Below are 12,800 nucleotides of genomic sequence, written 5' to 3'. Positions count from 1 at the left end.
GATAAGGAAGCCTCATACTTACCATTAACAACTCCACTCTCCATGTTATAGAAGTACCCAAGGAATGAAAGCATCTTTGACTTTGTGTGCTCCATAATCTGTGTGTGTGTGTGTGTGTGTGTGTGGTCTTTCTCTACCAGTGTTTAAAGAGGCTACTACTTGGAAGCTTCAAAGTAGTCTTGATCTATCATAGACTTGAACTAGCAGAGGGTACTGGTTCTTAGATAACCTACCAAGCTAGAAATGTTTCATGGATAGGGTTATGGACAGACTATCCTATCTATTTTAGAAGCCACCAACTAAATGGTGGACAGATCACTGTACTGGGAATCAGGAAGATCCACGTTCCAATCTTATCTTGGATACTCTCAGTATGACTCTGGACAAGTCATTTAACTTATGTCTACCTCAGTTTCCTCATTTTTAAAAGGGAAATAATGATAGCACCTGTCTCCCAGAGTGGTTATAGGGCTCAAACAAGGTGGGGGAGGGGAATGAAGATTGTTAAAAATATTACATAACTTGGTAGACTAGAAAGAACCATTGGATTGAGTCAGAGCTTCCTAATTCAATATTAGGGTGACCTTGTTTGATTTTGAGGGTGAACTAAATGCCCTAAAAGAGTCTTTTAGCTCCTTTCCATGTAATCTCAGTTAAGTTAGCTTTACCCTTCTGTAAAATTAGGAGGTTAAGCTGGATAGAAGTATTTTTGAATAGAAGATACTTCTAGCTCTGTCTAGTAGGAAGAATATTGGATTTGAGGCTCAAATCCATGCTTTGTAATGCTGGAAAGGGGTCATCAGCAACTCCTCTGCCCCCATTCCTTTTCTATAAAAGTTGAACTAATTGACCTAAAAGGTCCCTTCTAGCTCTAGCTAGGTCTATGAGGGTAACCTTTGGGGTTAGATGAAGCTAGATGAAGCTCCCAGAGCCAGGAAATCCTATCCACTTAGGTGTTTGACCTAAGTTAAATGAGAGGAGATAGGAAAAGGATCTGTGATTTCACTGGAAGAAGGAACTATCAGTTAAAGAAGTTCCCTTTACTAATATAATCAGTCAATAAAGTCAGTTAGCAGAATTATTTAAAGAGCTTTTACTATGTGCTAGATTTAAAGAGCTTTTACTATGTGCTAGATATAGAGCTAAGTGCTGGGCTATAAAGAAAGACAAAAACACTTGCCCTCAAGAAGCTCACATTCTAATAGGGGAGATTGCTCTCTTTCCTTCTCTCTCTCCCTCCTTCCCTCTCTTCCTCCCTTCCTCTCTCCCTTTCTCCTTCCCTTCTTCCTCCCTTTCATCCTCCCCTCTCCTCTCTCTGTGGTAGATTATCTAAGCGATTGTGCCCTTTGCTGGTGCAGAGTGCAAGACTACTCTACAGCTTCCAAGTAGGAGCCTCTTTAACACTGATAGAGAAAGACACACACACACGCACAGTGTGAGAGAGAGACAGAGACAGATAAGAATAAATGGAAGAGACATCTCAGAGAAGACAGGATGGGAAAAGCTTCCTCAGAAGATAAAATCTGAGTTGAAGGGAGATTCAGTTAGGAAGAGCTGAATTACAATCCTTCATACTTCATTCTCTATACGACTGAACCCCTAATAGATAAGGTCACAATAGGGAAAGGTTACTTACTGCACAGAAAGCAACATCTGTGGAAGCTTCTTCCATCACACTGTACCTCTTCAGCATGATACACAGTCCTTCCACAGGCCCCACATTTGTTACCACCTCCCCAGTTGGGCATTTTGACTAGAGAGAGGGGAAAAAAAGAACATTTCTGTAATATCTTGGGAATCAGATTTTAACTAAAACACAGAAATATAACAGTAACCTCAAATAATACAAGATAACTGGATATTTAACTTTGTTCAGAAAGTCCACCTTTCAAAATAATCTCATTTTTTCTCATCCTAGGCTGCCAAGTCATTTCAGGAGTTTGATTTGTTATACAACACTATTTCTCCATGATAAAGGATTTTGTTCAGTGGCCAGTATAGGCCTCCAGGCACAAAACTACAACAGCTCTCCAGGAATTCATTCCTGGCCAAGGAAGGTGGAGATCAGATCAAGGGTTATTGTCCATCCAATCCTGAAGTTAAAACTTGAGAATAAGTAGATTTGTTGGAGTAAAGAGTTTTGGATTAGATTAAATCACTTGCGACAATGTCGAGTTCATATCATTTAGTGAAAAAATGCTATGACATACTCATAGGGGAAAAAGAAACCATCACACTGAACTTCAAAAGCATGGTTTCTATTTGTTAGCTCAAGATTTAAAGTAATTGTATCATCAATGGTTATAACTGTGACAAGTCCATTTGTATGCACAAAGGTTTACTATAACTACAATAAACACCCCTCCAGATGGAGATAATTTAAGTTTCTAAGCTTCACTAATCTGGGGTATTTTTCCATGATGAAAGTCAAGAAAAGATGCCAACAGTACAGCTTTATTTCTTTATTCTAAGGCCTGTCAGTAAGAATGCACAAAGTTCAGAATTTACTTCATAGCATCACAAACCATTTTTTGAGCAGGTCAGGATGGTCCTTGAAACAAAAGCCTGAAGTCACCAGGAGGCTGGAAGCCCAGATCCTCAGCTACCTTTGCATGAGCCAATATTTATGATCCTCCCTTCCCACATGACTACTCAAGCAGAATAAAAAGACCTTATTTCTTAATAATCAACATTCCAATATACAGACACTTATGTAGTTTTAGATAATATGGTGTTATTCTTGCTATTCTTGAACAACAATCTGTTCTTGAAAACAAAATGAAAAGCCAATTCTTCCCTTAGAAATGAACCCCAGTACAGTCAAAAAAAGGAAGACAGTCTTTTGTTTGTTTAAGTATCTGTTTGACATATTTGCCTTTTGGCATTCCTTCAAGACTAAACACAAATACTACCACCTTCAAGAGGCTCTTCCTCCCCCAATCACCATCATACCAATGGTGACTTCCTCTAAAATTTATTTAGAAGTCTAGTATTTTGAACTTGCATATCCATTTGTGTGAAGACCGAGTTAGCACCCTGGATGCCTTAGAATCAGCTGGAGTCAGGATAAGCAAAAGTCCTTGGTCTTTAGAGGTAGAAGTAAAGGGAACGGACACAAGCTCTCCACAACCTCCCTTCTCCTCGTCCACCAGCAAAAGTGATCGTGATCGTGGCTCGTTTTACTCCACCCCCAATCCCTCCTACAATTCTCTGTATACACCAAAAGATAGAGCCAGCACAGAATAGTGGGAAGGTTCATTTTCCAAGCATATGCTAATAGAGTATTGTCCAATTGGTAATTAGCCTTAAGTGCTTGGTTGCCTGATTCCAGTGCATCTATTCAAAGTTTCAGCCCTTTACATATTTGCATGTTGTCAGCCTTATTTGTTCTGATCTTTCTTTTCATCCTCAGTACTTAGCACAGTGCCTGCATTTAGTAAATGCTTAATAAATGACAGATCATTATCTTATTGATTGTCTATTAGCAGGTGTCCATAGAGACCTATTTGTTATATTATCAATTTAAAAGGGTACTTCATCATTACAGAAAAAGAGACCATTAAACCCTCGTTCTCAACCTTTTTCTTTGAATATGAATTTAAATTCAGAGAGAAAAATTTCTTTTCATTTTTTTTGGTTTGCTTTTTTTCTTTCCTATAGTTTTCCCCTTTTGTTCTGATTTTTTTTTCACAACATAACTAATATGGAAATGTTTAAAATGATTGTACATGTATATCTATATCAGATTGCTTGCTGTCTTGGGAAGGGGAAGGTAAGAAGAGGGAGAAAAAATAACTCAAAATCTTATAAAAATGTTGAATGTCAAAAACTACACTTACATGTAATTGGAAAAATAAAATACTTTTGAGAAAAGAAAATCCAGCTTTAAAGTGACTTCTTAATAGCTCTTTGACTAGGTGAAAATGATGAGGTTTGAATCCCCTCAATTCCTGGTAGAGTAACGAGGTTAGTGGCAATAAGAGAATTGTTAAAATACCCTATAATTGGCCACAGGTTTAAAAGTGAAAGAATTCACTTATTCCCGAATTATTAATTGCAAAATGAAAGTTTATTGTTAGATAGAAACCAGTTTTCTTGAGAGTGACTTGTATAGTGGCAGAGAGGTATTGGGAAATGGAATTTTGGCACTAAGAGAATGCTCAGCATACAGGGTCCTAGCAAATTGCTTGGACCATCTGCAAAGAGCTTAGCTGAAGGAAGCCGTTACATGTGCATCTTGGTGGAAGCTGGCATAGCCCAAGCTGATCAAACCAGGATTCCTCAATTGAATAAGAATTTAGAATTTCTATGGGAGTTGATTTGCTCCTGAAGTGTAGTTACTTCTCTCATCCTGGGAGGATGGGCCCTGTCTCTAGACTCCTTGGAGCCTGGGAGATTCTGATCTCTGAGATCAGAAAAGGGGATACAATCTCAGAGTGATAATCTTAAAGGGAACACAGCTTCAGTAAAAGGAACAGTTTCCCTCCTGCTTCAAGACTACTAGATGTCAGTGCTACTAATAGAAATGAAAGAAGAATTTTTTATTCCAGATAATGTAGTGAATGAACTTCAATTTCACTATTCTAACTGGTTAAGATCAACTCAGCATGATCTACAGTCATTCTTACAACTCAATGGTATGCATTAAATTTAGGGTCAGGTTTCTCCTGAGAAAGGATCATCAAATTAGTCCAGGAAGTCGAGTTTATATTACAACATTCCCTTCCTGCTTAAACAATCCAGTTTGATTTGATATTTGCCAATGGTGTACATTCCTAGATTAGTATTTTCCATACTTATCCATGAGAAATTTTAGTATAGAAGCAGGACCAAACAGATGATTTTCAGGATTAAGAAAAAGCTACCATTCCATTGTTACATAAGCAATAATATACCCATGTCTGAAAACATAAAATTAAATCTAAAAGTTTTATTTATTCTTCTGGTACTATAAATCACTCTTAATTTTCCTATAAGACAGCTGCCCTATTGTTGAAACTTGATCTTGATTTTAAATAGCAAGATACAAATAATACTTGGGCTTTTCAGCCTGCATTGGGAACACTACAGCTATTTAGTTAGTTGCATAATCCATGATTATAATCAGGTATTCATTCCTCAAAGCTTCAAGGGTCACCCCTACCCTTGAATACCCTTTGGCTGACTGAGCTCTGCCAACAATTGTAATTCATTCAATGGGCAAAACTTAAGTGAGTAGGTATATACATTCAAAGCACTTGCAGAAGAGGCACATTGGGAAAAGTGTGAAAAATCCCAACAGTTCCCAGGGGTTTCCAGAGTTTTATGTGCTTACTTCTCATCAGAAGGCCTTGAAGGAATACCAAAGGTGTCTGGATAGGACATGAACAGAATTTTCAAATGAAGAAATTAAAACCATTTCTAGTCATAGGAAAAAATGCTCTAAATCACTATTGATTAAAGAAATGCAAATTAAAACAACTCTGAGGTACCTCTCAGATTGTCTAAGATGACAAGAAAAGGTGATATATGTTAGAAAGGATGTAGGAAAACTGGGATACTAATACATTGCTGGTGGACTTGTATACTGATCTAACCTTCTGGAGAACAGTTTGGAACTATGCCCAAAGGGCTCTCAAACTGTATACACCCTTTGATCCAGCAGTGTCTCTATTGAGCTTATATCCCAAAGAGATCTTAAAAAAGGGAAAAGGACCTACCTTTGCAAAAATGTTTGTAGGAGGATGTCCAGCAGTTGGGAAATGATTGAGTAAGTTATGATATATGAAAGTTATGGAGTTTTAGTGTTCTATAAGAAAAGATTAGCAGATCTAGGGGAGGGGGTGGGGGGAAGGAGGGAAAAATTGGAACAAAAGGTTTGGCAATTGTCAATGCTGTAAAATTACCCATGCATATAACTTGTCAATAAAAAGCTATTAAAAAGAAAAAGAAAAGATGGGCAGGATGATTTCAGACCTGGACAGACTTAATAAACTGATACTAAGTGAAGTGAGTAAAACCAAGAAAGAAGTGTACACAACAACAAGATTATATGATGATCAATTCTGTTGGACTTTGCTTTTTGCAACAATGAAATGATTCAGGCCAATTCTATAGATTTGTGATGGAGAGAACCATCTGCAACCTGAAAGAGAATTGTAGGGGGCTGAATGTGGATGACAAAGATGTCCAGAGGTACAATCCACAGAGGATAAAGACCTGACTTCAAATCTAGTCTCTTACTAGACATGTGACTAGGTTTGTCAGTTGCTTTCCTTATCTATAAACAGCAATAATATCACCCATACAACCCAAACTTTTGCTGTGAACATAAAATAAAATTACAAAGGGTTTTGAAAACCTTGTATGCTGGTTTGTTTGTTTTTTTAAATCATTATTATCACACAGAACATTATCTGAGTTTTATTTTTTTTAATTATAATTTCTCTCACACCTCACTATTTTATGCAATTGTGTCACACATCTAATGTCACCTATCTAAAGGCAAATTTGAACTCGGGTTCTCTTACCTTGAAAGCAAGTGCTCGATCCCCTATATTATTTAACTGCCTCAAAACACCTCACTTGTAGAGAAAACGTCAGACTTTCACAAAGTGACTAATCAGATTAGTCACCGAACAAAAAGCATTGATTTGGGGTTTATTCTATCATTGGATTTAGAATTGGCAAGAACATCTCAGGGAATTTAGTCCATCTCTTAAAAATGTGTTATTCTCAGATAATGAAATTATTCATAAGCATGGTCCCCCAGAGCTAGAAGGAACTTCAGATATGGCACATCTAATCTAAATCCAATTTTTTAGATGAGGTACAAGAAGGTTAAAATATTATTTGTACTGTCTCATACATCTTCTAGGTCAGGCTCACTATATAACTAAACTGGGATTTGAATCTAAAAGCTTTAATTCCAAATTCATTATTTTTTCCCACTCAACAAAGCACTGTGAAACATCATCAGGCCCGGTGCTGGGGAGACATTGAAAGGCAAAAAACAGTACTTACCTTCAAAGAACTTGCATTCTAATGGGAGAGATTACTTGTAAACAAGTGTATACAAATAAGATAAATACAAAAATAATTTGAGATAAACTGCTTATCCTGTTTCCCTCAGGCAGGGTCTTTTACCAGAATTCAAGGAGACTTTCTCTTTGAAGGAGTTTCAGAAAGTTTCAGGGTTCCCCCTTCACCAGCAGTAAAGAAGGCTGAGAAAGGCTTCATGAATACAAGATTTTAATTGAAGAAGGAATCCAGAATATGGTTAAAGAGGAAGAGCTTTCAGATGGATGATTTACCAAACAACGTCTTAAATTATCTTTTGTCTCCTAGTAGGCTTTGGCTAATTAATAGAAAGAGAATTTCCTACTGTTGTGCCAAAATATAGAGGAGACGAGTTGAGAAATATTAATTTTTAATCTGAGAAAAGTCAACTTTGGCCACACAGGATCAGTATCCAAATCATATGGTCCTGGAACAAAAGGAAGGACACAGGGCTTTTCATAGGGCTGACAGAAACCAGCAAACAGCTTAGCTTGCTTCCTTATCTAACGTATTTACAACTGTTTGTTAAGGGAAGACATCAAAGACAGGGGCAGATAGACAACAGTCTTGCATGAAATTTCCACTGCTAATATTATGCTAGAGAGAAGGAGACAAGGGTCTTTTAGATGTGCAAAAGGGGTTTGGGATTATTGGGTCAATTTAAGTTCTCAAACCTAGTTTTCTTGGGGGTGGGGTGGGTTATGGTCTTAACACTATAATATATTCTGCTAAAGATAACATTACCCTATTTCAACAGAAAGAGTTGTGTGACCTTGGGGTAAATAACTTGACAAGGAGGTAGCAAAATGTAGGGAGAAGAATGTTGAATATGTAGTCAAACGATCAAATCCTGTATAGGTATGACTTTGAGGAAATTCCTCTGGACTGGGTTTTGCTTTCCCCAATTTCTATACTCCTAGAATTACAGACAGCATAGTGAAGCTGAAAGAGTCCTTAGAGATTCTAAAATTATGGCCTTCAGATCCCTGGGAATCCCTGAGATCTTTTCAAGGGATCTATAAGGTCAAAACAATTTTCATAATAATACTTCTTGTTGCTGAATCATTTCATGTGACCCCATTTGAGATTTTCTTGGCAAAAATGCTGGAGTAGTTTGCCATTTCCTTCTTGAGTTCACTTTATAGATGAAGAAACTGAGGCAAACAGGGTTAAGTCAATTGCCCAGATCACACAGCTAATATGAGTCTGAAAATGGATTTGAACTGACTCTAGGACTGGTGCTCTATTTACTGCACTACCTAGCTGCTTCCATATTAATAATACTAAGGTGTTTTCATTTCTAATACAATAAATATTGATAACTAAAGCCCACACAAAGAAAGGCTCCGTAGAGGTGTCCTTAATAATGTATTTAAGAGCACTAAGGGGTCTTGAGGACAAAAAAGTTTAGCAATAGCTCCTCTAGTTCAATCCCCTCATTTTAGATCTGTGGAAACCAAAATCCAGACCAGTGTATGAATTTGACACACACAAGGTCCCCTTGATTTCCCTAGGATTCAGCGCAGGGCAAGGAGTTGTGGGAACCTCTTTTGGTGGTGCAGAGGTTCTTTGTAAAGGAATTTATAAACCCAAAAAGCTAGACTGGTAAAAGAAGTTTATTATTGGCATTGGGAAGTCAGCCTTTGCTATGCATGAATAGAAAGACTGAATTCCTTGTTGGCAAGGTCCTGACAGAGAAGTAAAGTTTCTAGCAGAGAAATCCTGACAGAGAGGTATAAAGTCTTGTTAGGGAAATAGGTGAGAAAAGAGATAAAGAGGATAAAGCTGAAAGAGAATATGATTTCAGCAGGCAAAGGGTTGCTGCTAGGCCAAGGTGAGAGAAATTCCTTGGCATAGCATGGCATGGCATATTAGATCCTCTGCAAGGACTGATCCCCAAGTTGGCTCTTTTTATAATAGAAGCCTAGGCTAGCAGCTCTTGATGGGGACTGAGTACAGTTTGAGCTGGAATCAGAATACAAAATCTTGGAATTGATTGAGTATCTCTGGGCTAATCGTCACTTCAATAGGAAGCTTAATCAGTAGTGAGTGTTATCAATGGTGACCATCTCTCAGGATATCAGGATGAAGTTGTTTATCCTGTTTTACTCAGGCAAGGTCTTTTACAGAGGCCAGAATTTAAGGAAACTTTCTCCTTGAAGGAGTTTCAGAGAGAAAGCTTTTGGGGTCCCCTCTTCAGTTTCAGGCTCTTCTCATCTGTAGTATGTGACAGAAAAAGACTTTTAGCCCAGGTGGATTCTCTGATTGCAAAATTCAACATTTTTTCCATTGTATTTTGCTTATCTCCCATGTCTAGTTATTTATCCAAGCTAATAAGTGGTAGAACTCAAGCCTTCAGAGGATTTTCCACCTTTCTACATTCCACAGTGCTTCCCAGCAAAGTGGATAAAGTCTGACCTCCAAAAGCCTGGTGAGTCCTAAATTCAAATGAATTTTAATGGAATTTTATTTTAACTCACATGGAAAAGTGCAACTATTTTTTCATGTATGGCAGGGTTCCTAATCTTCAGGAGTCAAAGTGAATCAATATAAAATTCAGCACTCTGGACTTTTCTCATTGGTAACAGCTAATACAATCATCTGCCATTTCTTTGGCATTCTTGGCCTTGCTCCACAATGTAAAAGTCAAGATTCCATTTTTTATACAAGTGTCTGGCCTTGCTACCCCACCACAGCTGACATCAATCATGGCAAAATGGATTTTCACTCAACAAATCTGACCTGCATTCCTTTCTCAAATCTTTGTGCATTAATTTACAGAATGGCAAGGAAAGAAATAAAACTTCATTTTACAGATAACATTTCAGAAAATAGCCCAAAGTACAAGAATGTTTCTGGTTTCTAGGCCTGGTCTCTCGTTTTTAATATCTAGAACAACCAGTTTAGTTGGGAGAATCCATCACCACAAGAAATCATCAAGTTTTAAAAAGGCTTAATTTATTTCTGAACACCCATAGATGTGCTTAGAATCCACCCAGAAGTCAAGGAAAGATCGATCCAAAGACTTTAGGGGGAGGGGGAAGATAGGGAAATTTTCTATGAATTATAAAGCTTGAATCTGACTTCGGTTATGATGAGGTTACCAGAATGTTACATCATCCTCTTACTCAAAACTGCTGCAAGGTATAAAATCATCACTTACCATATATATATACACACATTTAGGTTGAAGTTACTGACATGATTTAAAATCTGAGGGACCCAAATCTACTAAGTTCAACAGTCCTTCAGAAGACAAACCATGAGGGCAATGATAAAAGTATTTTCTGGAGTGGATTCAGCTTACAGACTCAACACCAAATGTTTCTGGAAGTTTTTTTTTTTCAACAGGAGATAAGACTTTAGCATTTTACCTTAACCTTAATAGGATGAATTCTTTAATATAAAGTGGATCCTCATCTTAAACCTCTTCCTTTTTAAGGAAAAAAAATTCTTTTGTTTTTTCAATCTTTATTTTCCCTCCCCCTAACAAGCAAATCATCTCTTATAACATTGATTTAAAAAAAAAAGAGAGAGAGAAAAATCCCTTTAACAAATAAAACCAAAACACATTGATACTGAAAGCAGTTAGTTACAGATGGGCATTAGGTTTGGAGTCAAGAAAACCTGAATTCAAATTCGACTTCAGATATTTACTAGTTGTGTGACTCTGTAGAATCACTTACTCTCTCTTGTTTTCTCAACTGAAAAATGGGGATAAGAATAGTACCTCTTTCACAGGGTTGTTATGAAGATCAAATGAAAGCATATTTGCACAGTACCTGGCAAATAATAGGTACTTAATAAATGTTTGTTCTCTTCTCCTTTTCAAAACTATATATAATATTTGGATCCCTTCTTTCAAAGGAGTTCCATTTATTCACCAAATAAGCATCTAATGACCTATTCTGTGCTAAGTATTAGAGATTTAAAAAAAGTAAAATAATTCTTGCTCTCAAGGTTTGTCCTGCTGAAGGAGAAAAAGCAGGTATACAAGGAAAGTAATATATAAGGTGTACAAAATAAACACCAAGTAATTTCATGCTTTGGGAGAGAGGACTATCTATCTATAGGTTCTCCTAGAGTTGAGTCTTGAAGCAAGATGGATTAGTTGGAGAATAAAATCGATAAGGCAACCAAATAAACTAGACCTTAACATATCATTTTAAAGTCACTTTGAAAATTAAGCTTGTAATAGGGGTACTCATCTCTGCAAAGAGGTGCTATATTCAAGATAATGAATAAAATATAACTTTTTTGACATGGTTAATGTGGGAATTTGTTGTGCTTAGTTACGTATAGTTCTTCCAAAGGATATGTTTTTATATCAAGTTGGAGGGAAAAAAAGCTGAAAAATAAAGTACAATTTTTAAAAATTAATTAAATTTGTTCTACAAATACCCAAGGAAAACTTATCTTCTCCACTGCTGAAACTTCCACTTTCTATATATTATGGAAGAGAGGGGGGGAGGGGGGAAATTATTTAATTTAGCAGTTGAGACCAAAAGTAGACTTTCAAGCTTAGCAAGGTTCTTTGTCTATCTTTATCATTCCTCTAAAAGATTCTGCCTCTAAACAAAATCATTTGCTGGTCACCATCAAATGCTTCTTCCTGTAGACTTCCTTACTTGATGACCTCATTCACTCTCACATCTTCATTTATCATCTCTTTACAGACAATATTCAAATCTCCAGCCCTAACCTCTCCATAGGACTCCAAGCGAGACAGTTGTAACTGACAGCCTGTCTTCTCAGTTGTCATCACCTAAGACTCAATGATCCAAATCTCCTAAAAATTGCTACTTCTCCAAACCTCCTTATTTCAGTTGAGGGCACCCTTTATTCTCTCAGTCACTCAAACCCTCACCCTTAACACATATAAGACCAGCTAATAGTCCAAGATTAGGCTCTTACCAACTTTCCTAGTTATGTCATACACACCAGTGCTTTTCATGTACTTTATATTCCCGCTAAACCAGACTAGTCTCTGCCCTATCTTATCCCTATCCCTCCAATTATGCGTCTTAGAACTAGCTCCAATCCCCCGTAGGCATGTATTAAGAGATAGATCTTTTCTTGACACTGGTAACAGTCTGTTTGGACTTCTTTTTAAGTACTTATAATATAAATATTTTAATTCAAAAAATAATTATATATGCAGAGAAATGTGCCGGTGGAAGATAAAAAAACAAATATTCCCTGGCCTCAAAAAGTTTACATTCTACTTAAATTACTTATAATACCCCTCTGTCTTGCCCCTTTATTCTAGGTTTTTGGAGAACAGAAAATTTATCTTGTTTTACCTTTGCATCCCTATTGCATACCAGCACTATATACAGAAAGCCCAATTACTCTAAAACACTCAAGTGGAGAATGCTCTTCTTTCTCTCTGCTAACCCAAGCCTAATTTCCCCCCAAAAGAGAGCTTCCCTTTTCTTAGGAATCTTTTCAAGATTAACCCCAACCCATTCCAATGTCTCTTCATATAACCAGGAAGACCTGAGTTCAAATTTAGTCATAAACAGTTTTTTGTTGTATGGGCAAGACCTTAACCTCGCCTGCTTCAGTTTCTTCAACAGAAAATAATAATACCAAAAACTTCCCAGGGTTGTTGTGAGCATTAAGTGCAATATTTGTAAAGCACTTTCAGAAGTGTCTGGCATATAGCAGACAGTTAAATCACCTTCCTTCCTTCTTCCAATTCTTCCTTCCTTCCTCTGCACTGCAATTTATGGCACTGCCAAACACTGATTTGACACACA

General features: G+C 37.1%; 1 protein-coding gene across 1 annotated transcript in view; it reads right to left on the bottom strand.

Moving 5' to 3' along the window:
• Positions 1-12,800, bottom strand: part of CSRP2 (cysteine and glycine rich protein 2) — a 35,211-nt gene that overhangs the window by 19,288 nt on the left and 3,123 nt on the right. The window contains exon 2 of the mRNA XM_003770942.4: positions 1,637-1,753. Within this exon, the coding sequence (XP_003770990.1) occupies positions 1,637-1,748 (112 nt within the window). The 5' untranslated portion in view covers positions 1,749-1,753. The remainder of the gene's footprint in view (positions 1-1,636; positions 1,754-12,800) is intronic.

This window comes from Sarcophilus harrisii, chromosome 5, assembly GCF_902635505.1.
Source record: "Sarcophilus harrisii chromosome 5, mSarHar1.11, whole genome shotgun sequence".
Taxonomy (NCBI): Eukaryota; Metazoa; Chordata; class Mammalia; order Dasyuromorphia; family Dasyuridae; genus Sarcophilus; species Sarcophilus harrisii.
Note: the sequence above shows the minus strand (reverse complement) of the source record. Positions and strands in the feature narration are given on the sequence as shown.